At 65.5% G+C, this 23,830-nt stretch overlaps 2 protein-coding genes across 12 annotated transcripts; one reads left to right on the top strand and one right to left on the bottom strand.

The window, feature by feature from the left end:
• Positions 1 to 10,102, bottom strand: LOC140604298 (uncharacterized). 11 transcript variants are annotated; one of them, XM_072775673.1, is made up of 8 exons: positions 9,003 to 10,102; positions 8,599 to 8,739; positions 5,615 to 5,682; positions 4,224 to 4,304; positions 3,813 to 3,910; positions 3,131 to 3,239; positions 1,163 to 1,211; positions 1 to 441 (listed from the first exon to the last, which is right to left on the bottom strand). In XM_072775673.1, exons 6-8 carry the CDS (start codon positions 3,199 to 3,201, stop codon positions 22 to 24), a joined length of 540 nt encoding a protein of 179 aa, XP_072631774.1. In that variant the 5' UTR covers positions 3,202 to 3,239; positions 3,813 to 3,910; positions 4,224 to 4,304; positions 5,615 to 5,682; positions 8,599 to 8,739; positions 9,003 to 10,102; the 3' UTR covers positions 1 to 21. The 11 variants fall into 11 exon arrangements, 7 of the variants coding, with proteins under 7 accessions (XP_072631774.1, XP_072631773.1, XP_072631778.1 ...); XR_012007255.1 differs by having other exon boundaries at positions 1 to 1,211; positions 3,131 to 3,910; positions 9,003 to 9,078; positions 9,459 to 10,097; XR_012007254.1 differs by having other exon boundaries at positions 3,131 to 3,910; positions 9,003 to 10,094.
• LOC140603534 (USP6 N-terminal-like protein) lies at positions 9,506 to 22,023 on the top strand. The gene is made up of 14 exons (XM_072773924.1): positions 9,506 to 9,565; positions 11,805 to 11,892; positions 12,076 to 12,122; positions 12,702 to 12,775; positions 13,089 to 13,158; positions 14,480 to 14,547; positions 15,695 to 15,734; positions 15,985 to 16,065; positions 17,111 to 17,220; positions 19,123 to 19,171; positions 19,928 to 20,048; positions 20,725 to 20,819; positions 21,026 to 21,700; positions 21,969 to 22,023. The coding sequence occupies exons 1-11, from the start codon at positions 9,506 to 9,508 to the stop codon at positions 20,015 to 20,017; spliced, it is 777 nt and encodes a 258-aa protein (XP_072630025.1). The 3' UTR covers positions 20,018 to 20,048; positions 20,725 to 20,819; positions 21,026 to 21,700; positions 21,969 to 22,023.
• Positions 22,024 to 23,830: the final 1,807 nt, after the last annotated feature.

Raw genomic sequence — 23,830 nt, 5'->3', positions numbered from 1 at the left:
CGTGCCCTCCTCCCAGGGAGATCAGGGCTCCTGGCCACTCTGGGTTCCAACCCGGCCAGCACCCCCCACACCCCTGGGGGCACAGACTCTGCCCCCACTTGACGACACCACGCCTCTAGAGGACCCCGGGCTGGCCGCCCAATGGGCCGAGGGCCCGTCCACACCCCGGGCTGACCTGGCCTCCCGCGGGGGACCTGAGACAGAGATGGCTCGCCCCCCGGAACCTCCTCCAGGGACCCTCTGGACTTCTCCAGGTCGGGCAGGGCTGCGAGCCTCAGCCTCAGGGCCCCAGGGTCGGGCCTGGCTCCTCGGAGGGTGGGGCTGAGCTGGGCCCTCCCCGGGGGCAGGGGGCAGGTCCGGGATCAGGGGTGCCGGGGGGCCGAGGAAGCACTGCAGGAACCACTTTGGGGTATAGATGCCGGTGGACATCTGCTCCTTGTCCTGGCGGAAGGGCAGGAGGTGCTCAGGCTCCCCCGTCTCCCTCACAGCCCGGGCTCCCAGAGGGGACTCCCAGAGGGCGGGGGGGGGGGGGGGGGAGGTGAAGGCCACCCGGACCAGCTCGGGTGCCAGCACCCCGGGCCCCGCTACCAAGCCCTGCGGCCGCCGTGCCAGGGCTCCCGTCCTCAGACCAACAGGAGGGGCCTCCGTGAGCTGTGCCAGGCTGCAGGGGATCCGCCAGGTCTGGAGACCCCCCGGAGGACAGGTCGGAGGCCTGACTTTGGCCCCTGGGAGGTCCCACGAGGGGAGCTGGGCCAGGACACCCTGCGGGGCTGGGGAGCGTGTGAGCTGGGGTCCTCGGGGACCCTTCTGGAATGCGCTGTGGAAGGGGAAGGCCTCCTGGGCGCCTCGGCCTTGTGCCCTTCAGGGGAGTGGGAGCCTTCCCCGCCCGGGTTCTCGTCAGTAGTGCCGTCTGTCAGGGTCCAGACCCGAGCTCTAGGATGGCCGCGGTGCATGCGGGGGCCCCGGGCAGCCCCGGCCCTCGGGCACGCAGGCCCTGCCTCCCCTGGGAGGTCTGCACCGCCCCCCTGCCCGTCCCAGAGGAGAGAGACCCTCCCCAGCATCTCGGGGCCATGGAGCTGGGGCCCCTCTGTGAGTCCCGCTGGTCACCAGCACTCAGGACAAGGCCATCCGCGGGGCAGGAGGCAGGGGCAGGGACACTCACCGTGTCGTTCACCGAGTAGGCCGCCAGAATGTGGAACAGGGCTCCCTGCCTAGGAGGGGGGACAGCGGGGGGCTCTGCTCAGTCAGCCCCCGCCCAGCGAGGCCGCCGAGGTGCCGACACCCGCCCCGCAGGCCGCACGGCCCGCAGGGCCCCTCCGCAGAGGCCGATCTCTGGGGTCAGGTCTGTGCACGGGGACAGGCAGCGACCTCACACGTGCAGTGCGCCGGGGGTTATGTGCACCCTGGGGTGTCCGACGCCTCCATGCGGATCCCACCGTGGGGTGTGCAGCTCTGGGCTCCCCCAGAGCCGCCAGCGCCCCCTCCAGCCCTGGAGCGGCCCCCCATGCACACCCGCTAGGAGCCAGCACTCCCCCTGCCCCAGTCCCCACAGCCCCTGACACCTCTCCTCCTCTGCCCTGGCCTGGCCCCGTATCCCGGGAACACCACCAGCCCCACGTGGCCCCTGCCCCGAGCCCACGCAGCCGGGGTGTCCGTGGCCCTGTGCGCACCCCCAGGCCTTCCCAGGTGTCCCTGGACTGGACTCTGTGGGGGCACCCCGGGCCCGCCCATCCCAGAGCATCTCAGGGCTCCAGGTCTGAGCCACTGTGAGGAGTGCAGGGAACGTCGTGCAGGTGTGACCCGGATACAGGCTGCGAACCCCTGGGTTCACTATCTGAGCCCGCGGGGGGGGGGGGTACGGAGTGCGGCCCCCTCAGCGCTGCAGGAGCCGCCCGATGCCCCCCGCACGGCGGCCTGAGTCTGCACCCTGGCTCCGCGGCCCCCGGGCCCGGGCTGCAGGAGGCCGGCTCCCCCTGGGCCGGGGGTCACCGGTCAGCCTGACCCGGCCGCGCTCTGAGGGCCGCGGGGTCCCCTGGGGGCAGCAGGTTCCCTGCAGGGAGGAGCACCGAGCTCTCGTGGGGAGACGGTCTGAGCGGCTCCCCGGGAAGCCCAGCCACCCTTGCCTGGCGGCTCACCAGCCCCGCCCCTGGCGCCCCTGCGGGTCACCCCTGAGGTCCCGGGCTCCCACACACCCCGCCCACTGCACACAAAAGTAGCTGCACCCTCTGCTCCACCCACCTGCACCCCTCTGTCGGGGGCTCCCTGCCTTCCCCCCTCCCCACGGCCCCTGGGGACTCTACGGGACACCGGAGCTTCTGACGGGAGCAGGCCATCCAGAGAACCCCAAGGTGGCCGGAGAGGCTAAGCATGTCCCCCAGGTGGCAGCTGCATCGGGTCCTTGTGGGGTGGCAGCGGGACCGATAGTGTAGGGGTGGGGGGTCTAGGGGTGTGGGGGATGGTGTGGGGGGTGATGTAGGGGGATGGCGTGGGGGCGGTGGTTGAGGAGGATGGGGTGGGGGGCTGCGGACACAGGGCACCCCCTTCGCTAAGGTGCACATGGAGTCGTTGACAGATAAAGGTGACCCCAGTCTGGGGTTTGCTGTGACCCCTGCCCCTGGGGCCCCGTGTGCTCAGCGCAGGGCCTGCCTGGACCGGGGGCGGCAAATGGGGGTCGTCATACTATGTGTGCTCACCAACTGCAAATTGTCTAAAATAAAATGCCCTGAATTCAGAAGTACATAAAGCACCGAGGGTGGGTGTCACCCTGACCTGTCCGACCCTCGTCGGGTCCATGTGGCCCAGTCCAGCCGTGGTCATGCACCCGGGCCCCCAGGTCCCCTTACTGCCCCCCATGCCCCCACCCTGGCCCCCTGCTCTTCACGGAGCCGTCCCTCACCCCCTTGGGGTTCAGCTCAGACTGTGACCCCTGGAGGCCCCGTCCTGGGGCCTCCCCATCCCCGAGACCCCGGGGGTGTGGGCATGGGGGTCATCCCCAGCACCCTACCATGTGGCGGTGTGTTGTTTGCTGCTGTTGTTCCCCCCCGGCCTCAGAGACCCCGTGTCCCCTGCACAGAAGCCCCTGGGCCTCTCCTGGGCCTCTCCTGGGCCCCCGCTGGCCCAGCAGCCTCACCCGACCCTGTAGCGGTCCCAGAACATGGTGTGACTGCGGAACGTCTGTTTGACGTCCAGGTCGATCTGCATGATGTCGGGGAGGAGACCAGGGCCGCCTCCTTCATTTCCTGCGGGGAGACCCTGGGAGGAGCCGGCGTCAGGGACACAGACCCCGACCTGTCAGCAACTGCCGTCCTGGACAGGGAGCCCTGGGGCCACCATGGGAGTGTGTCCTGCAGGAACCTCCTTCCTTCCCCTGGGAGGCTGGGGACAGCGGGAGTGCCCACCGTGCTCGCGGGGCCTGCATGAGGGCCTGTGCCCAGCTGTCGTGGGCGAGGAGGGGACTGAGGGTAAGCCCAGGTGGGGAGGGGACTGAGGGTCAGCCCTGGACAGGGAGGGGACATGGAGGATCAACCCAGGTGGGGAGGGGACATGGGGGGTCAGCCCTGGTGGGGAGGGGACAGGGGGGTTCAGCCCTGAGCAGGGAGGGGACTGAGGGTTAGCCTTGGGCAGCGAGCGGACATGGAGGATCAGCCCAGGTGGGGAGGGGACACGGGGGGTCAGCCTGGAGGGGAGGGGACAGGGGGTCAGCCCTGAAAAAGGGGGGCACATGGAGGATCAGCCCGGGTGGGGAGGAGACATGGGGGGTCAGCCCTGGTGGGGAGGGGACTGAGGGTCCACGGGGAGTGGAAGGGCCCCACCTGGTATTTCCTGGCATTCCTGGCCTTAATCTGGTCAGCAATCGCAGGCACACCTCTCCCCGCACCTGGGGCGGGACCCCCTTGTAGACCCACCCCAGCTGCGGGGAGGAAGGCAGTGCTGGTGAGAGGGGCCCAGGGAGCGCGAGGCATCTAGAAGATTCCGGCTTCGGCTCCAGGGTGTCTGCAGAGAGGCTGGGTCTCCCTGGAGCTGGGCCCCGTCCCCAACTAGGAGCAGGGACCGTGGCCCCGACCTGACGCTCCCCCACCGCCGTCCCGGGGCCTGAGGAGGATCGGGCTCCCAGCAGACTCTCCCCAGGCATGGGGCTCCCCCGAGGACGGGGCAGGAGGACACTGAGGGCGGACCCCAGCTCTGTCAGGACAGAGAGCCCTCGGGGGCACCCAGCGCCCCACCTTCTCGCTGGGGAGGTAGTGGTCCCATCGCTTGAGCATTTTTATCCATTTGTCCACGCGCCGGGTCTCCTGGCAGAGTTCCTGGAAGAGGACAAGCGGGGGCCGCAGGTGAGGCTCCAGCCCGGGAGGTGGGCACTCGGGCCGCGTCCAGTCCCCCACGGGACCCGGAGGAGCCAGGAAGACACAGGGCCCCCCGCGGACCGTGGCTCTGGGTCTGGGGTGCGTTCCCGGCAGCTGGGGAGATATCCGGGGATGTCCTGGGGGACGGGGTGCAGATAGCTGGCCCCAGCCCCCCACCACGTCCTGCCCGGGGCCCGGCAGCCCGTGCAGCGCTGGGACAGGGGACTGGGGAGACGCACGGGGATGTCCTGGGGGATGGGGTGCAGACAGCTGGTTCTGGGGGATCTGAGAAGGGTGTTTGCTGGGGGTGGGCTGGGCGGGGACCCCTCGGCGCCCCCAGGGGGTGACCTGCCCCCCTCCTCGATGGACCAGCCAAGAGCTGTCCGCGTGGCCCGGGTGCCCAGTGACCGTCCCGCTGAGGTCCCCCCGCCTCCCAGGGCCTGACTGCCCAGCGTCCAGCCGGCCTCGCCCTGCCCCCTGGCCATCCCCCTGCTGTCCCCTGACTCCCCTCTCTGCTGTCCCCTCTGCCTCTGGCCCATTTCACCTCCTGTCCTGTCGGAGCTCCAGAGCACGACCACCCCTCAGCCATCCCAGCAGCCACTGGGCCATGAGCAGGGCTGAGGGGGCCCCACCTGGGGTCTCCAGCCTCTGTCAGGTTCTCGTGGGGCTGTTGACCCATCAGCCTCGTCCCCTGCGACCTCGGCCACTGGGCTGTCCCCGCCTCGTTCCCGCCCAGGGCAGCCCCCTCCTCCTCTTCCCTCCTCCTGCCTGGCCGGGCCCTCCCTCTGCGGACTCCCCCCTCCCTGCCCTGGCCTGGTCCCAGGCATCTACCTACAGCCCCGCAGAAGCCTTCGGGACTGTGGGGGCCCTGGCTGGGGGTGTGGGTGAGAGCACCCCTGTGGACTCGCCCCAGACCAGGCCGTCCCCCAACAGACAGCACGCCCTAGCCCCAGAGCCCCTCACCCGCAGGAGCCCCTGCTGAAGGGACTGGACAGCCCCCCCGGATGCAGGAGGCAGACACCTGGGCCTGCCCGAAGCAGGCATGGGGGCCCCTCCTCTGAGTGTCCGGGGGCCTCCCCCGGGCCCAGCTCCCTTCCTGCCCACGCCCCGGGTCGGCCTCCGGGGTGTCTCAGCTGCAGCCCAGCACAGACATGGCCCTCAGAGGGTTCCAGGGGATGAGGTCCCGACCTGGGGGGGGGTCAGCCTCCAGAGAGGTGTTCCTGCAAACGCCACCCCCCATGAGATGGATGAGGGGTGTCCAGGGGACTCACTGCAGAAAGCCCTGGTGGTCGGTGACCTTGCACAGTGACAGGTCCTGCGGAGACCCTGCTTGGTGCACCTGCAACAGAGGGGGCTCCGTGGTGGGGACCGATTAGAGCAGGGAAATGGGGACAGGAGGGAGCAGAAGGGATCCTCCCTCCCCTGAATCCTGAGGGAGCGCCGACCCTCTGAGATTGGCCGGGCACCAGAGGAAGAAGGGCCTGTCTGCCCAGTGGGCGCAGCCTGACAGCCTCACCTGCTTCTATCTATCAGTGATCATCCCCACCTGGGCCTCACCTGACCTGGTGACTGTGGTCCCCACCTGGGCCTCACCTGGAACCGGTGATGCTGGTCCCCACCTGGGTCTCACCTGACCTGGTGACTGGTCCTCACCTGGGCCTCACCCAGACCTGGTGACTGTGGTCCCCACCTGGGCCTCACGCAGCCCTGGTGACTGATCCCTACCTGGGCTCCCCTGACCTGATGACTCTGATGCCTACTTGGCCCTCAGCCAGACCCGGTGATGCTGGTCCCCACATGGGCCTCACCTGGAACCGGTGACGCTGGTCCCCACTTGGGCCTCACCCAGACCTGGTGACTGTAGTCCTCACCTGGACCTCCCCTGGACCTGGTGACTCTGGTCTCCACCTGGCTTTCACCTGGACCTGGTGTCTGTGGTGCCCCGCCTGGGCCTCACCTGACCTGGTGACTGGGCCTCACCTGGGCCTCACCTGGACCTGGTGACTGTGGTCCCCACCTGTGCCTCACCTGGACCTGGTGACTGATGAACCCGGGGGCACCACAGTTCTGCCCAGAGTGGGGTCCTGCATCATCACTGTGAGCAGGCAGGGTCCAATCAGCACTTAGCCCTTCACCCTGAAGGCCGAGGGTCCCGGGGGAGGGTCCTGTCCCCGCGCCGGGCAGGAAGGGGATGCAGGCACCCTCCCACATCCTCAGTTCCCATCCTCAGGCCCTGCAGGCCTCCCGCCCTTCAAAGCAGACTGAGGGTCACAGATGCCCCCCTGCCCCCAGGGTTCACAGCATGGGGTTGCAGTTAGGAACATTTAAGGGGCTCCTGGGTGGTTCCGTCGGTTCCACGTCGACTCTTGAGTTTGGCTCAAGTCAGGATCTCTAGGTTGTGGCGTGGAGCCTCGCGTGGGGCTTGGGCTCCAGTGGGTGAGGAGTCCACTCCAGGTTCCCCCTCTCCCTCCGCCCCCCCCAACTGCACCCTCTCTCAATTAAATCTTCTAAAAATTAACATGAAGACACGTGAGCATCTTGATTCCCTCTGCAGAGGTGCCTTCGTGTGTGTAACAACCATGTAAATGCCTTTCACGGACCCACCGGGAGTCCTACCAGAAACCCCTTTTGATATTTATTGAAGTACAGTCGACACACAATGTGACAGTAGTTTCAGGGCTACAACTAGTGACTTGACAATTCTGTGCCTCACTCAGCTCTCCCCACGAGAAGCGGCGTCACCGTCTGTCCCCGTACAAAGTTGTCCCAACAGTACTGACTCTATTGCCAGGCTGTACTTTCTAAATTTCTGGGATTTCTTTATTTAGAACCAGACGCTTGTAGCTTTTCCTATTGCTCATCCATGTTGCCCACCTGCCCCCTGAGGCCCCTCTGTCCATCAGTCAGCAGGATCCATCCCATTAACCAGAGAAAGGACATGGGGCGGCCCGGGTGGCTCAGCGCTTCAGCGTGAGCCTTCAGCCCAGGGCGTGATCCTGGAGTCCCGGGATTGAGTCCCACATCGGGTTCCCTACATGGAGCCTTCTTCTCCCTCTGCCTGTGTCTCTGCCTCTCTGTCTGTCTGTCTGTGTCTCTCAAGGATATATAAATAACATCTTTAAAAACAAAACACAAAAAACAAGAGAAAGGACAAAACGCATATGATCCCCTCAAGAGTTGCAGAAAAAGCATTTGACAGAATACAACATAAAAAGCACAGTGGGTTTTGAGGAAATGTCTATCAACAGAGGAAAGGCCGTGTAGGAAGGCCTGCAGCTGATGTCATCCTCAAGGGTGACAACCTGAAAGCGTCTACCGTAGTCAACAGACAGGAAACAGCCATGTGGGGGTCGCATCCACTCTGACAGGGGCCCGGCTCCGCAGGACACGCGGGGAGGCTTCAGGACCATGTGGGGCCGTGTCCACACTGACAATGGCCCGGCCTCCTCACGACCCGCGGGGAGTCTTCCAGAGGACGTGGTTAGGGTTAGGGTTAGGGTTAACCTGTATCCTAACACAAACCCTAACCCGTACCCTAACCAATACCCTAAACCGTACCTAACCCTAACCCGTACCCTCACGCTAACCCTAACCCGTACCCTAACCCTAACCCCTAAACCCTAACCCTAACCCGTACCCTCATGCTAACCCTAACCCGTACCCTAACCCTAACCCCTAAACCCTAACCCGTACCGTAACCCTAACCCGTATCCTAACACAAACCCTAACCCTAACCCGTACCCTCACCCTCACCCTAACCCTAACCCGTACCCTAACCCCTAACCCTAACCTGTACCCTAACCCTAACCCGTACCCTAACCCCTAGCCCTAACCCTAACCCGTACCCTGACCCAACCCTAAACCTAACCCGTACCCTAATCCCTAACCCGTACCCTAAATCTAGCCCAAACCCCTAGCCCAAACCCTAACCCATATCCCTAACCCTGCCTTAACCCCTAACCCTAAACTCTAACCCCATCCCCCACTCTAACTCTTACCCTATTCCCTCCCCCTATCCCCTAACCCTAATCCCTATAACCTTTCTGTAACATCACCCTAATCCAGTCCCTAACTCAGTTTCCTAATCCCTAATACCGTACCTTAACTCCTAACTCGACCCTTACCCCATCCCTCACCCTAACTAGTAACTCGTACGCATAACCATGATCACTAATCCTTATCATCTAACCTAACTCTAACCACCTATTGCTCACCCTAAACCCTAATCCTATCTCAATTCTCCCCATTCACTTACCTTGTCGTTCTGAGTAGCCCCTGCTGAGGTGGATGTGACTCTGAACAGCGCCTCCAGGATCCTCCAGCGGGTCCTGAGGAAGCCGGACTCCTGTCATGGTGGACGTGGCCCCATGTCTTCCTGAGTCATATACAGCGGGTCCTGAGGACGAGGGGGGTCCTGTCACTGTGGACTATGCCTCACATCCTCCGGAAGCCTCCCCGCGGGTTCTGAGGAGGCCAGGCTCCTGTCACCGTGGACGCGGCTCCACATGGGACTGAAGCCTACCCGCGGGTCCTGAGGAGGCCGGGGCTCCTGTCAGCGTGGACGCGGCCCCACGTCATCCCGAAAACTCCCCGCGGGTCCTGAGGAGGCCGGGGGTCCTGTCCCCGCGGACGCGGCCCCACGTCATCCCGAAAACTCACCGCGGGTCCTGAGGAGGCCGGGGCTCCTGTCAGCGAGGATGCGGCCCCACATCTTCCTGAAGTCTCACCGCAGGTCCTGAGGAGGCCGGGGCTCCTGTCAGCGTGGACGCGGCCCCACATCCTCCTCAGGCCTCCAGAGCGCAGACGGGCTCCTGTTAGTGCAGGCGGACGAGGCCTACTGCGCACGCGCGCCCCCTGACCCGGGCCTGGGCTCGGGCACCCCCTGCGGGACGCTCAGGCGCTGAAGGAGGCCCTGCAGGAGGCGGCGTCCCCGCGCCCAAGGCCGGACCTGCCTCCTTCCGGGCTCCAGCTGAGACCTATGAGCTTCGGAAACGTCGCGCTGAAATGGAGCACAACACCCGGCTTCCCCAGAAATACTTAAGGACAATGAATTGGAACCCACAGGATGCGAAATGAAATGTGGACCAAGCTTTTACCACGTCCGCCAAGACTCACTCAACCCTCTTCCACTGTGGGCGGGACCGCGGGCTGTTGCAGCCGCCATGGAAACAGTGCGGAGGCTCCTCAGGAAGTTACCCATAGAGCTGCCCTGCGACCGGCAGGTGCACGGCCTGGAGCTCACTCCGAAGATACAGATGCAGTGAGACGCTGGGACACCTGTGCCCCCAATGTCCACAGCAGCCGGGTCCACAGTAGCCACACTGTGGGAGGAGCCTCGGTGCCCTCGGGCAGATGATGGATAAAGAGGATGGGAGATAGATGATGGTCATAGAGAGAAGAATGTTACTCAGCTATCAAGGAAATCTTGCCATTTGCAATGACGTGGATAGAACAAGAGGGATCATGTTAAGTGAACTAAGTCAGTCGGGAAAGACAATGACCGTATGGTGTCATTCATAGGTGGAATTAAAGAAGCAAAGCAGATGAACATCTGTGAAGGGAAGGAAAAACAAATAAGATGAAAACAGATGCAGGAAATACAGACTCTTGATCATAGGAAACAAACTGAGGGTCGCGGGAGGGGAGGGGAGGGGAGAGGGGAGGGGATAACAGGGGACCGGCATGAAGGAGGGCAGGTGATGTCACAAGCACTGCTGTTCTCTCCAACTGGTGAATCCCTGAATTCTACCTCTGAAAGTATAATACACTATACGTTAATTAATTGGGTTTAAATTAAATTAAGTTGGGATCCCTGGGTGGCGCTGCGGTTTGGCGCCTGCCTTTGGCCCAGGGCACGATCCTGGAGACCTGGGATCGAATCCCACATCGGGCTCCCGGTGCATGGAGCCTGCTTCTCTCTCTGCCTGTGTGTCTGCCTCTCTCTCTCTCTGTCTGTGACTTAAATAAATAAATAATAAATAAAATATTAAAAAAAAAAAAACAAATTTATAAAAAAAAAAAAAAAAAAAAAAAAAATAAATTAAATTAAGTTAAAAAAATCAGTTGTATCAGAGCACATTTCCTTCTGGACTCTCTGTTCTGCTCCTTCAGCTTATGCTGGAACCACCCCCTGTGGGTCTAAGTAGGCGCCATGCCTCTTCCATGGCCCAGCCGAGGGCTAGAACTCACGACTCTGAGATCAGGACTGGAGGTGAGGTCAGGAGTCAGATGCTTAACCGACGGAGCCAGCCGGGGGCCCGAGAACCACACTGCTTTATCCTGTGTCTCTGTGACATCGTTTGAAATAGGAAAGTGCTGCGTCCCGCTCTGTCCTGCTTTTCCAATACTGATTTGCTGTCCGGGGTCATTTGTGGGGGCTGACGGATGTTAGGTTTTTTTTTTTTTTTTTTCCTATTTCTAGGATCTACCACCATGATTTTGATAGCAATGACATTGAAACTGAGGGTGGCTTCAGGAACTGCGGACATTTTCACAAGATGAGGCTCCCACCCCAGGAGCCCAGGACGGCCTCCCAGAGCCTGGTATGGCTCAGTGCACAAGTCTTGTGCTCCTTTGGTTCAGTCTCATTATTTATTCTCTGTGATGCTCCTGAGAAGGGAGTCACGTCCTTCATTTCCTTCCTGAGTGCTCATTGTCGGGACACAGCAAGGCTACTGAGCTCTGTAGGTTCAGTTGGTGTCTCGTGAATTTACTGAATTCAATCATTAGTTCTAACAGGTTTTGGTGAGGGCTCTTGGGTTTCCTGTTTCTAGTACCTCATCTTCAGCAAATAGGGACAGCGTGACATTCCCCTTCCAGGTGTGGAACCTTTGCTGTTTCCTGTCTGTTGACTACATTAGGACTTCCAGCACTGAGAGGGGACCTCCTTGGCTTGTTCCTGCTCTTAGGGGAGATGATCTCAGGTTTTCACCCTTGAAGATGATGTCAGCTGTGGGCCTTCCTAGCAGCCTTTATTATGTTGATAGACATTTCCTCAAAACCCACTATGCTTTTGATGTTGTATTTTGTCAAATGCTTTTTCTGCAACTCTTGAGAGGATCGTATGCTTTTTGTCCTTTCTCTTGTTTTTCTTTTTTAAAAATATTTGGGATCCCTGGGTGGCGCAGTGGTTTGGCACCTGCCTTTGGCTCAGGGCTCGATCCTGGAGACTCGGGATCGAATCCCACGTCGGGCTCCGGGTGCATGGGGCCTGCTTCTCCCTCTACCTGTGTCTCTGCCTCTCTCTCTCTCTCTCTGTGACTATCATAAATAAATAAAAAATAAATAAATAAATAAAAATATTTTATTTACATATCCTTGAAAGACAGAGGCCTTCAGGGTGAAGGGCTAAGTGCTGATTGGACCCTGCCTGCCCACAGTCATGATGGGGGACCCCACTCTGGGCGGAATTGTGGTGCCCCCGTGTTCCACCGCTGCCTGGTGCCCACTCTGCGTCCGCAGACCTTCGGAGACACTTGTGCTCCGGATCTGGCTTGCCGTGACCCGACTCTCCTGCTCTCCCCAGTAGCCCAGTACTCCTATCTCCTCAGTACCCCAACACTCCCACTCTCCCCAGTACCCCGGTTCTCCCACTCTCCCCAGTACTCCAGTACTCCCACTCTCCCCAGTACCCCAACCCTCCCACTCTCCCCAGTACCCCCACTCTCCCACTCTCCCCAGTACCCCCAATCTCCCACTCTCCCCAGTACCCCAACCCTCCCACTCTCCCCAGTACCCCAGTGCATAAAGAGGAGGCGCTCACAAAGCGACAGGTCACAGGTGAGTGGCAGCTGATCCCTGCTCCCCGCGGGCCACAGTGGGGCCTGTGGGTCCGGGTGGGGGCACAGGCCTCCAGGGCTGGGGTCCACAACACCCCGACCCCCCATGCGATGACCGTGAGCAGCTCCTACAGCCCTTCCACAGCCCCACGGGGTGAGAGGCCCGTCCAGGGAAGGAGGCTGCAGTTGGACCTCAGGCAGCTCCCCCGGGACCCCCGCTCCCCTGTAAGCCCTGTGCTGTGCAGGCACCCAAGCCATGACCTTTCCAGCCTGTCCTAGACACATGGACCCTGACAGGGGTGACTGACACCCCCCAATCCCGCCCTGTGCCTGCTGGGTCCCCCTGGCACGTGAGCAGGCTTGCTCTTCACGCACTGGAATGCAGGCGGAGTCCCTCGTGCTCCCCCAGGCCCCCCTCAGGCTATTCACACATCGCTGCCCTCAGGGTGGGGAGTTTGGTCCCACTCTTGCTGGCATCAGGTTTTAATGAAGTCCAGTCCGTCGCTTTCTCCCCTTGGTCATGTGCTTGTGGAATCTAAGAGAAACCTTCGATCCCCGCCCCCCTCCCCCAAGCCTGCAGGGACACTCGCTGGCCAGCCCACCCACCATCATCTCTGCACCGGCCCACTGGGAGACGTCACCCCCGAGCGTCAGGTGGGCAGTTCCCCGGAGCCCCTGGGTCACCCGCCCGTGTGCTCCTGATACTGGGGTGGGAGCGCTCTGTGACCCCAGCGGGACGGCGTGTCCTGGGACAGTGGCTGGGAAGGTGGACTGTAGGTGGGCAAGGGACAGACAGGCAGCGAGGGCCCATGTGTGATGCTCCAGCCCAGCCTGTGCCTCTCGGGGCTATGGGGTTGTCTCCAGCTCCAGTCAGACAGAGAGGCACCTGCCCACGGGGAGCACCTGGACGCATGTGTCCTCGGAACGTTCTCACGCGCCGTCATTCTTGGATGTGTTTGGATTGCAGCACGATGCAGGAGGACCCGGAGACCCTGCTGGCCTTGCAAAGGGCCAATATTGTGGCCCAGTACCATCAGGTGAGGCCCAGAAGGGACCATAGACACTACACACCCACGAAGGGGGGACTATACCTGCAAGAGCAGGTGAGGCTCAAGAGGGGATCAGAGCCAAGGATGAGCCAGGTCAGCCCAGACAACGACCATAGTCACCAGGAACAAGTGAGACCCTGGGGATGGTCCCGGTGTCAGTAGCAACTAAGGGTCCATCCTGGATCCTAGTCATTGGTATCTGAGGAGCCCAGTCACCAGGTACAGGTGAGGCCCGGGTGGGGACCAGAGTCACCAGGTCCAGATGAAGACCACAGCTACCAGGTCCAGCTGAGCCCAGGTGGGGAGCAGAGTCACCAGGTTCAGGTGAGGCCAAGGTGGGGACCACAGTCGCAGATCCACATGAGGCTCAGGTGGAGACCAGAGTCACCTAGGTGAAGCCCAGTTGGTGGGACTAGAGTAACCAGGTCTGGGTGAGGCCGAGTTGGGGACCAGAGTCACCAGGTCCGGGTGAGGGCCAGGTAGGGATCAGAGTCACCAGGTCAAGTGAGGCCCAGGTGGGGACCACAGTCACCAGGTCAGGTGAGGCCCAGGTAGGAACCACAGTCACCAGATCCAGGTGAAGCCCAGTGGGGGACTAGTCACCGGGTCAAGGTGAGGCCACGGTGGGGATCACAGTCACCAGTTCCAGGTGAGGTCCAGGTGGGGACCATATTCACCAGGTCCCGGTGAGGCCAAGGTGGGGACCAGAGTCACCAGGTTCAGGTGAGGCCCAGGTGAGGACCAGAGTCACTAGGCCCGGGTGAGGCCCAGGTGGGGACCAGCATCACCGGTTCCAGGTGAGGCCCATGTGGGGACCACCGTCACCGGGTCCGGTTGAGGGCCAGGTAGGGATCAGAGTCACCAGGTCAGGTGAGACCCAGGTAGGGATCAGAGACACCAGGTCCAGCTGAGGCCCAGGAGGGGACCACAGTCACCAGGTCGGGGTGAGGCCCAGGTGGGGACCACAGTCACCAGGTCCGGGTGAGGCCCAGGTGGGGATCAGTGTCACCAGGTCCGGGTGAAGCCCAGTGGGGGACCACAGTCACCGGATCCAGGTGAGGCCCAGGTGGGGACCACAGTCACCAGGTCAGGTGAGGCCCAGGTGGGGATGATCACTGATAGATAGAAGCAGGTGAGGCTGTCAGGCTGCGCCCACCGGGCAGACAGGCCCTTCTTCCTCTGGTGCCCGGCCAATCTCAGAGGGTCGGCGCTCCCTCAGGATTCAGGGGAGGGAGGATCCCTTCTGCTCCCTCCTGTCCCCATTTCCCTGCTCTGATCGGTCCCCACCACGGAGCCCCCTCTGTTGCAGGCGCACCAAGCAGGGTCTCCACAGGACCTGTCACTGTGCAAGGTCACCGACCACCAGGGCTTTCTGCAGTGAGTCCCCTGGACACCCCTCATCCATCTCAGGGGGGCTGGCGTTTGCAGGAACACCTCTCTGGAGGCCGACCCCCCCCCCCCAGGTCGGGACCTCGTCCCCTGGAACCCTCTGAGGGCCATGTCTGCGCTAGGCTGCAGCTGAGACACCCCGGAGGCCGACCCGGGGCGTGGGCAGGAAGGGAGCTGGGCCCGGGGGAGGCCCCCGGACACTCAGAGGAGGGGCCCCCATGCCTGCTTCGGGCAGGCCCAGGTGTCTGCCTCCTGCATCCGGGGGGGCTGTCCAGTCCCTTCAGCAGGGGCTCCCACGGGTGAGGGGCTCTGGGGCCGGGGCGTGCTGTCTGTTGGGGGACGGCCTGGTCTGGGGCGAGTCCACAGGGGTGCTCTCACCCACACCCCCCAGCCAGGGCCTCCACAGTCCTGAAGGCTTCTGCGGGGCTGTAGGTAGATGCCTGGGACCAGGCCAGGGCAGGGAGGGGGGAGTCCGCAGAGGGAGGGCCCCGGCCAGGCAGGAGGAGGGTAGAGGAGGAGGGGGCTGCCCTGGGCGGGAACGAGGGAGGGGACAGCCCAGTGGCCTAGGTCGCAGGGGACGAGGCTGATAGGTCAACAGCCCCACGAGAACCTGACAGAGGCTGGAGACCCCAGGTGGGGCCCCCTCAGCCCTGCTTGTGGCCTAGTGGCTGCTGGGATGGCTCAGGGGTGGTCGTGCTCTGGGGCTCCGACAGGACAGGAGGTGAAATGGGCCAGAGGCAGAGGGGACAGCAGAGAGGGGAGTCAGGGGACAGCAGGGGGATGGCCAGGGGGCAGGGCGAGGCCGGCTGGACGCTGGGCAGTCAGGCCTGGGAGGCGGGGGGACCTCAGCGGGACGGTCACAGGACACCTGGGCCACGCGGACAGCTCTTGGCTGGTCCATCGAGGAGGGGGGCAGGTCACCCCGTGGGGGCGCCGAGGGGTTCCCGCCCAGCCCACCCCCGGCAAACACCCATCTCAGACCCCCCAGAACGCCACCCCCACCCACCCTCAAGCCGCTGGCAGCCCCTGCCCTCCCTGGAGGAGCCCTGCCCTCCCCAGGCCACTGGGTGCAGACGGGGTGTGGAGGGTGGCTGTGGGGCTGGGGCCTCAGGGCTCTGCGTCTCTTGCCTTCCAGGGACAAGGAGCTGTCCGGCCCCAGCCCCTGCGAGGCCAAGGTGAGAGCCCATCCTGGGCCCCGGGCAGGACGTGGTGGGGGGCTGGGGCCAGCTATCTGCACCCCGTCCCCCAGGACATCCCCGGATATCTCCCCAGCTGCCGGGAACGCACCCCAGACCCAGAGCCACGGTCCGCGGGGGGCCCTGTGTCTTCCTGGCTCCTCCGGGTCCCGCGGGGGACTGGACGCGGCCCGAGTGCCCACCTCCCGGGCTGGAGCCTCACCTGCGGCCCCCGCTTGTCCTCTTCCAGAAACTCCGCCAGGAGACCCAGCGCGTGGACAAATGGATAAAAATGCTCAAGCGATGGGACCACTACCTCCCCAGCGAGAAGGTGGGGCGCTGGGTGCCCCCGAGGGCTCTCTGTCCTGACAGAGCTGGGGTCCGCCCTCAGTGTCCTCCTGCCCCGTCCTCGGGGGAGCCCCCTGCCTGGGGAGAGTCTGCTGGGAGCCCGATCCTCCTCAGGCCCCGGGACGGCGGTGGGGGAGCGTCAGGTCGGGGCCACGGTCCCTGCTCCTAGTTGGGGACGGGGCCCAGCTCCAGGGAGACCCAGCCTCTCTGCAGACACCCTGGAGCCGAAGCCGGAACCTTCTAGATGCCTCGCGCTCCCTGGGCCCCTCTCACCAGCACTGCCTTCCTCCCCGCAGCTGGGGTGGGTCTACAAGGGGGTCCCGCCCCAGGTGCGGGGAGAGGTGTGCCTGCGATTGCTGACCAGATTAAGGCCAGGAATGCCAGGAAATACCAGGTGGGGCCCTTCCACTCCCCGTGGACCCTCAGTCCCCTCCCTGTCCAGGGCTGACCCCCCATGTCCCCTCCCCACCCAGGATGATCCTCAATGTCCCCCTCTGTCCAAGGCTGACCCTTAGTCCCCTCCCCACCAGAGCTGACCCCCCATGTCCCCTCCCCACCCGGGCTGATCCTCCATGTCCCCCCCTGTCCAGGGCTGACCCCTGTCCCCTCCCCTCCAGGCTGACCACCCATGTCCCCGCCCCACCCGAGCTGAACTCCCATGTCCCCTCCCCACCCGGGCTGATCCTCCATGTCCCCTCCCTGTCCAGGCCTGACCCCCCATGTCCCCTCCCCACCCGGGTTGATCCTCCATGTCCCCTCCCTGTCCAGGATTGACCCTCAGTCCCCTCCCCACCCGGGCTGACCCTCAGTCCCCTCCCCACCCATGACAGCTGCCCACAGGCCCTCATGCAGGCCCCACGGGCACGGTGGGCACTCCCGCCGTCCCCAGCCTCCCAGGGAAAGGAAGGAGGTTCCTGCAGGACACACTCCCATGGTGGCCCCAGGGCTCCCTGTCCAGGACGGCACCTGCTGACAGGTCGGGGTCTGTGTCCCTGACGCCGGCTCCTCCTCCTGGGGTCTCCCCGCAGGAAATGAAGGAGGCGGCCCTGGTCTCCTCCCGGGACATCATGCAGATCGACTTGGATGTCAACCGGACGTTCCGCAGTCACACCATGTTCTGGGACCGCTACAGGGTCGGGTGAGGCTGCTGGGCCAGCGGGGTTCGGGGGCCTGGGAGAGGCCACGGGGGCTTCTGTGCAGGGGACACGGGGGTCTCTGAGGCCGGGGGGAGTGACAGCAGCAAACAACACACTGCCACATGGTAGGGTGCTGTGGATGACCCCTGTGCCCCCACCCCCAGGGTTTTGGGGATGGGGAGGCCCCAGGACGGGGCCTCCAGGGGTCACCGTCTGAGCTGAACCCCAAGGGGGTGAGGGACGGCTCCGTGAAGAGCAGGGGGCTGGGGTGGGGGCACGGGGGCAGTAAGGGGACCTGGGGGCCAGGGTGCATGGCCGCAGCTGGACCGGGACACATGGACCCGACGAGGGTCGGACAGGTCAGGGTGATACCCACCCTCGGTGCTTTATGTACTTCTGAATTCTGGGCATTTTATTTTAGACAATTTGCAGTCGGTGAGCACACATAGTATGACGACCCCCAGATGCCGCCCCCGGTCCAGGCAGGCCCTGCGCTGAGCACACGGGGCCCCAGGGGCAGGGGTCACAGCAAACCCCAGACTGGGGTCGCCTTTATCTGTCGACAACTCCATGTGCACCTTAGCGAAGAGGGTGCCCTGTGTCCACAGCTCCCCACCCCATCCCCCTCAACCACCGCCCCCACGCCATCCCCCTACATCACCCCCCATAGCATCCCCCACACCCCCACACCCCCACCCCTACACTATCGGTCCCGACACCCCCTCACAAGGACCCAGTGCAGCTGCCCCCTGGGGGACATGCTTAGCCTCCCCTTGGGGTTCTCTGGACGGTCTGCTCCCGTCAGAAGCTCCGGTGTCCCGTAGAGTCCCCAGGGGCCGTGGGGAGGGGGGAAGGCAGGGAGCCCCGACAGGGGGGTGCAGGTGGGTGGAGCAGAGGGTGCAGCTACCTCTGTGTGCAGTGGGCGGGGTGTGTGGGAGCCCGGGACCCCAGGAGTGACCTGCAGGGGTGCCAGGGGCAGGGCTGGTGAGCCGCCAGGCAAGGGTGGCTGGGCTTCCCGGGGAGCCGCTCAGACCGTCTCCCCACGAGAGCTCGGTGCTCCTCCCTGCAGGGAACCTGCTGCCCCCCGGGGCCCCCGCGGCCCTCAGAGCGCCGCAGGGTCAAGCTGATCTGTGACCCCCGGCCCAGGGGGAGCCGGCCTCCTGCAGCCCGGGCCCAGGGGCTGCGGAGCCGGGGTGCAGACTCAGGCTGCTGTGCGGGGGGCATCGGGCGGCTCCTGGCAGCACTGAGGGGGCTGCACCCTATACCCCCCAGCGGGTTCTGATAGTGACCCCAGGGGTTTGCAGCCTGTATCCGGGTCACACCTACACGACATTCCCTGCTCTCCTCATGGCAGCTCAGACCTGGAGCCCCGAGATGCTCTGGGATGGGGGGGCCCGGAGTGCCCCCCACAGAGTCCAGTCCAGGGACACCTGGGAAGGCCTGGGGGTGCGCTCAGGGCCACGGACGCCCCGGCTGCATGGGCTTGGGGCAGGGGCCACGTGGGGCTGGTGGTATTCCCGGGACATGGGCCAGGCCAGGGCGGAGGAGGAGAGGTGTCAGGGGCTGTGGGGACCAGGGCAGGGGGAGTGCTGGCTCCCATCGGGCATGCAGGGGGCGCCGCTCCAGGGCTGGAGGAGACACTGGCGGCGCTGGGGGAGCCCAGAGCTGCACACCCCACGGCGGAAGCTGCTTGGAGGCGTTGGACACCCCAAGGTGCACTTAACCCCCGGCACGCTGCACGTGTGAGGTCGCCGCCTGTCCCTGTGCACAGACCTGACCCCAAAGATCGGCCCCTGCGGAGGGGCCCTGCGGGCCGTGCGGCCTGCGGGGTGGGTGTCGGCACCTCGGCGGCCTCGCTGGGCGGGGGCTGACTGAGCAGAGCCCCCTGCTGTCTCCCCTCCTAGGCAGGGAGCCCTGTTCCACATGCTGGCGGCCTACTCGGTGAACGACACGGTGAGTGTCCCTGCCCCTGCCTCCTGCCCCGCGGATGGCCTTGTCCTGAGTGCTGGTGACCAGCGAGACTCACAGAGGGGCCCCAGCTCCATGGCCCCGAGATTTTGGGGAGGGTCTCTCTCCTCTGGGACGGGCAGGGGGGCGGTGCAGACCTCCCAGGGGAGGCAGGGCCTGCGTGCCCGAGGGCCGGGGCTGCCCGGGGCCCCCGCATGCACCGCGGCCATCCTAGAGCTCGGGTCTGGACCCTGACAGACGGCACTACTGATGAGAACCCGGGCGGGGAAGGCTCCCACTCCCCTGAAGGGCACGAGGCTGAGGCTCCCAGGAGGCCTTCCCCTTCCACGGCGCATTCCAGAAGGGTCCCCGAGGACCCCAGCTCACATGCTCCCCGGCCCCGCAGGGTGTCCTGGCCCAGCTCCCCTCGTGGGACCTCCCAGGGGCCAAAGTCAGGCCTCCGACCTGCCCTCCGGGGGGTCTCCAGACCTGGCGGGTCCCCTGCAGCCTGGCACAGCTCACGGAGGCCCCTCCTGCTGGTCTGAGGACGGGGGCCCTGGCACAGCGACCGCAGGGCTCGGTAGCGGGGCCCGGGGTGCTGGCGCCCGAGCTGGTCCGGGTGGCCCTCACCTGCCCCCCCGCCCTCTGGGAGCCCCCTCCGGGAGCCCAGGCTGTGAGGGAGCCGGGGGAGCCTGACACCCGCAGGGAGCCTCAGAGGGGGCCTCGGGGTGCACGCCCTCCATGGGGCTCTGGCTCTTGCAGGAGGTGGGCTATTGCCAGGGCATGAGCGAGATTGCGGCCATCCTCCTCATGTTCCTGCCCGAGGAGGACGCCTTCTGGGCGCTGGCCTAGCTGATGACCAACGACAGGCATGCCATGCACGGTAGGGGCCCGCCGGGCCGCCGGGCAGGAGGGGAGCTCAGGAGGACCTCCCTGCAGGCTGCTGCACCGGGAGTTAGGTGGGGACCCCCCAGCCCGCCCCCCCACGTGCAAGGGCCCTCCTTCCCCAGAAGCCTCGGGGTCCCGGAGCCACGGTCACCTGCCCCACCATCTGCAGGCCGGGCTCGCACTCCCGCTGCTCCCCCAGCCTCCCGCCCGGCTGCCGGCTTGCCCCTCAGGTCCCCCTGCCAGCCCACGGCCACACGGGGCCCAGGGGGCAGCGTCTCCCCCTCCCGGGGACCCCCAGCCTCATTCCTAAGCCCCACAGAGGGCCATGCACGCCCATCACCCTCCCTGTGGCCTGCACCCGCTGCCCCTCGGGGCTGGGGACCTGCCTGTCCCCGCGGCGGCCCCTGCAGGAAAGAGAGTGCTGGGTCAGCCAGGACTGGTCCTCAGCCCCCAGCCCCCGCCCCGCGGGGTCTCTTGAGGACGAGGGACCCCGGCCCCGCACCCCCGGCCTGGGAGGCAGCCCTGCACTCTGGAAGAGCGGGTCCAGTCAGGGCTCCGAGGGCGGTGGGCACACGGGGGTCAGGGCGTGGGAGGAGGCCCCTGCCCCGACACCCCCCACCCCGCCTGGTGCAGGAGGAGGCCCTGATCGTGGGGGCCTGGGGCCTTCTCAGGCTTTTTCGTCCCAGGCTTCCAGAAGCTCCTCAGGTTCCAGGCTCATCATGAGCGCGTCCTCCAAAGAGCTCTCCCCAACCTGAGGAAGCACATGGCGAGTGGGAGCTCCTGAGGCTCCGTCCCCAGGGCCTGGGGCAGGGGGTGGGGGGCACGGCCCTCTGAGCTGCCCAGAGTTGGGGTCACGTTCCTCGCCCTGGGGCCCGGGGGCGCCCTCGGGGCTGGGCGGGGCCGTGAGGAGTGTGTCCACCCGGCTCCAGGGGCCGCGGCATGGGGCCTGAGCACCTCCTGCCCTCCTGCCAGGACGAGGAGCAGATGTCCACCGGCATCTATACCCCAAAGTGGTTCCTGCAGTTCTTCCTCGACCGGGTGAGGCCCCCCCGGAACCCCCTCTCCCGGACCTGCCCCCTGCCCCCAGGGGAGGGCCCAGCTCAGCCCCACCTCCAGACGAGCCAGGCCCAACCCCGGGGCCCTGAGGCTGAGGCTCGCAGCCCAGCCAGTCCTGGAGAAGCCCAGAGGGTCCCTGGAGGAGGTTCCGGGGGGCGTGCCGTCTCTGCCTCAGCTCCCCCATGGGAGGCCGGGTCAGCCCGGGGTGTGGACGGGCCCTAGGCCCATCGGGCGGCCAGCCTGGGGTCCTCTAGAGGCGTGGTGTCATCAAGTGGGGGCAGAGTCTGTGCCCCCAGGGCTGTGGGGGGTGCTGGCCGGGTTGGAACCCAGAGTGGCCAGGAGCCCTGATCTCCCTGGGAGGAGGGCACGCACGGGGGGGGGGGCAGGGGGGGCCTCATCGGGGGCAGCCGGGGGGCAGATGGGAGGCCTAGCCTAGCCCCAGCCGAGACCCCCAGGGGCCCTGCTCTGGCCGCTCCTCCCACCCCGCTGTCCCCTAGACCCCCTTCCCGCTCACCCTGAAGCTGTGGGATATACTCGATGGGGAGAGGGTGCTCACGGCCATGGCCTACACCAACCTCAAGGTGCACAGGAGTAAGTGAGCCCCTGGGAGCCCAGGGGTGTGGGGGGGGTAGCAGGGGCGGTGACCCTGTGCTCTGAGCAGCACCCAGACCTGGGGCGGGGGGACTGTGGGGCAGGCGGGTGCAGCGGGGCTCCCTGAGAGGAGCAGTGGGCAGGGGCCATCCCGGCCAGCGCACTGCCCACGGTGCTCCTGGGCACAGCGGGACCCCAGCCGCTGGCCTGGGGGCACCAGGGGCCACAGGGCGGGGCCCTCTGGGTCTGACTCTCGCCCACCACCCAGAGCGCCTCCTGAAGCTGCCCCTGGAAGGGCTCCGGGAGTTCCTCCAGGACTCTCTGGCCCAGCCCTGTGGTGCTCAGACACCTTCGGGCCTCCATGACCCAGCTCCGGAGGATGTGGTACGACCTGCCCCCCGCCCCCAGGTGGGCTCAGGGCCCTGGCCCCTCCTGACTCGGCCTGCTGGGGCCACCCACAGGGGACAGAGCCCCCGGGGCCCCCATCCTCATCTCTGGGGCTCTCCTCTTCTGCTCTAGCCTCAGGGACCCCAGGCCAGGGCTGGGTGTGTGGGCACCCACAGCAGGGCCCAGGCACCAGTGTGGGGGGCTGAGCACAGGGTCAGGCCGGGGACCACGCGGGAGCCGTGAGGACCCCCGGGGCCCCCAGTGGGGGACACACAGCCTGCTGGAGACGCTGACCCCGTCGGCCTCTTTCCAGCGGGACCTGAGGAGTTCCCCACGAGGCCCCTGGGCATGGAGCGAGTGTCCCCGGCGCCCAGGCCTCTCCTCCCTTCTCCGGCCTCTGAGCCACCGCCCAGGGTGGAGGAGCTGGCCTCCCTGGGCCCAGCCACCCAGCCTGAGCCGCCCGGACCCCCTCCCGGCCAGGCCATCATCCAACTTCCCCCCCAGCGATGGAACTCCCTCCCCATCCTCCCAGTGCAACAAGACGGTGCAGGCAGGTGGCCCCCAGACATGGTGGGCTTGAAGACAAAAAATGGGGTCCCCTTCCCTTCGGCACCTGCCTGGGCCACCCCAGAGGCCCCGTGACGGACCAGGCCCTGGAGCACCCCCTGGACTCCCATGACGGGGTCCCCCCAGCCCCCGAGGGACGATGCTGTCGAACCCAGGACACCCTTCCTGCCCCGCAGCCATTGCAGCTCGTGCTCCTCGCTGGGCAGTGACAGGCACAGCCAGGGCAGAGCCAGGGAGGCGCTGAGCCCGCTGCCCCGAGGCCCCGCACAGGCCCAGGACCCTCTGTCCTCCACGGAGCAGCTCGATGCTCGCGGGCCTCGGGGTCAGAGCGTGGCCGTGAGTGCGGGGGCCCGGAGGCTCTGGCCCGCCGTCACCGTGTCCTGCCTTGTCTCGCTGTCCCTCCCAGAGGGAGGCACCCCCCGCACAGGACACCAGCCCCTGACCCAGAGGGACCTGGGCTGGCCTGGCCCCAGGCTCTGTGAGGGCAGGGGCGACTCGAGCCACCCCCAGGCCCAGCGCTAATGGGATCCAGCGCCCCAGGGCCCTGGCCAGGCCTGCGTTCTGGCCCCGGGCTGAGCTAGCCCTCACCGCCGGATGTGGCCTCCTGGGCCCTGGGCATGCCCCACAGATCCAGGTCGCTGACCTAGGGCAGCCCTGGGGATCCCAGGACACCCCAGGGCAGGGCAGCAGGGGCAGGCCCGTGGGCCCCACCCGCACCCACACCAGGAGGCAGGCTCCTCCACATGCTGGGGCTCTAGCAGTCAGTCACCAGGCCCCAGGGGGCCCGAGGCTGGGGTTCAGCTGCCTTGCGGGGACCCAGTGCAGGAGCCCATGGGCCGCAGGTCTACATCAGCCCTGCTGTCCCCAGAACCGCCTCTCAACGCCCCAACCTCAGGACATGCGCCCCCACCCGGAGTCCACACAGGCTCCCAGGTGGGGGACTCCAGCACCCGTACCCCTGTGGGATTCCCACTTTCCTCTAAGGACAGGAAGGTCTCCCAGGGGAAGGCGCACACCCTCGGCTCTGAGCCCGTTTGCTGCTGCAAGTTCAATAAAGTGTTGTTGTGTGAAAATGCATGGCCGGCTTGTTTCTGTGTCTCCCGGAGCTCTGTGAACGGGGTGCGGAGACACCCAGAGAGGAGGAGGGGGACCGCCCAGGCCCCGACCAGCCCCTGC

Source organism: Canis lupus, chromosome 14 (genome assembly GCF_048164855.1).
Source record: "Canis lupus baileyi chromosome 14, mCanLup2.hap1, whole genome shotgun sequence".
NCBI classification, from domain to species: domain Eukaryota; kingdom Metazoa; phylum Chordata; class Mammalia; order Carnivora; family Canidae; genus Canis; species Canis lupus.
Note: the sequence above shows the minus strand (reverse complement) of the source record. Positions and strands in the feature narration are given on the sequence as shown.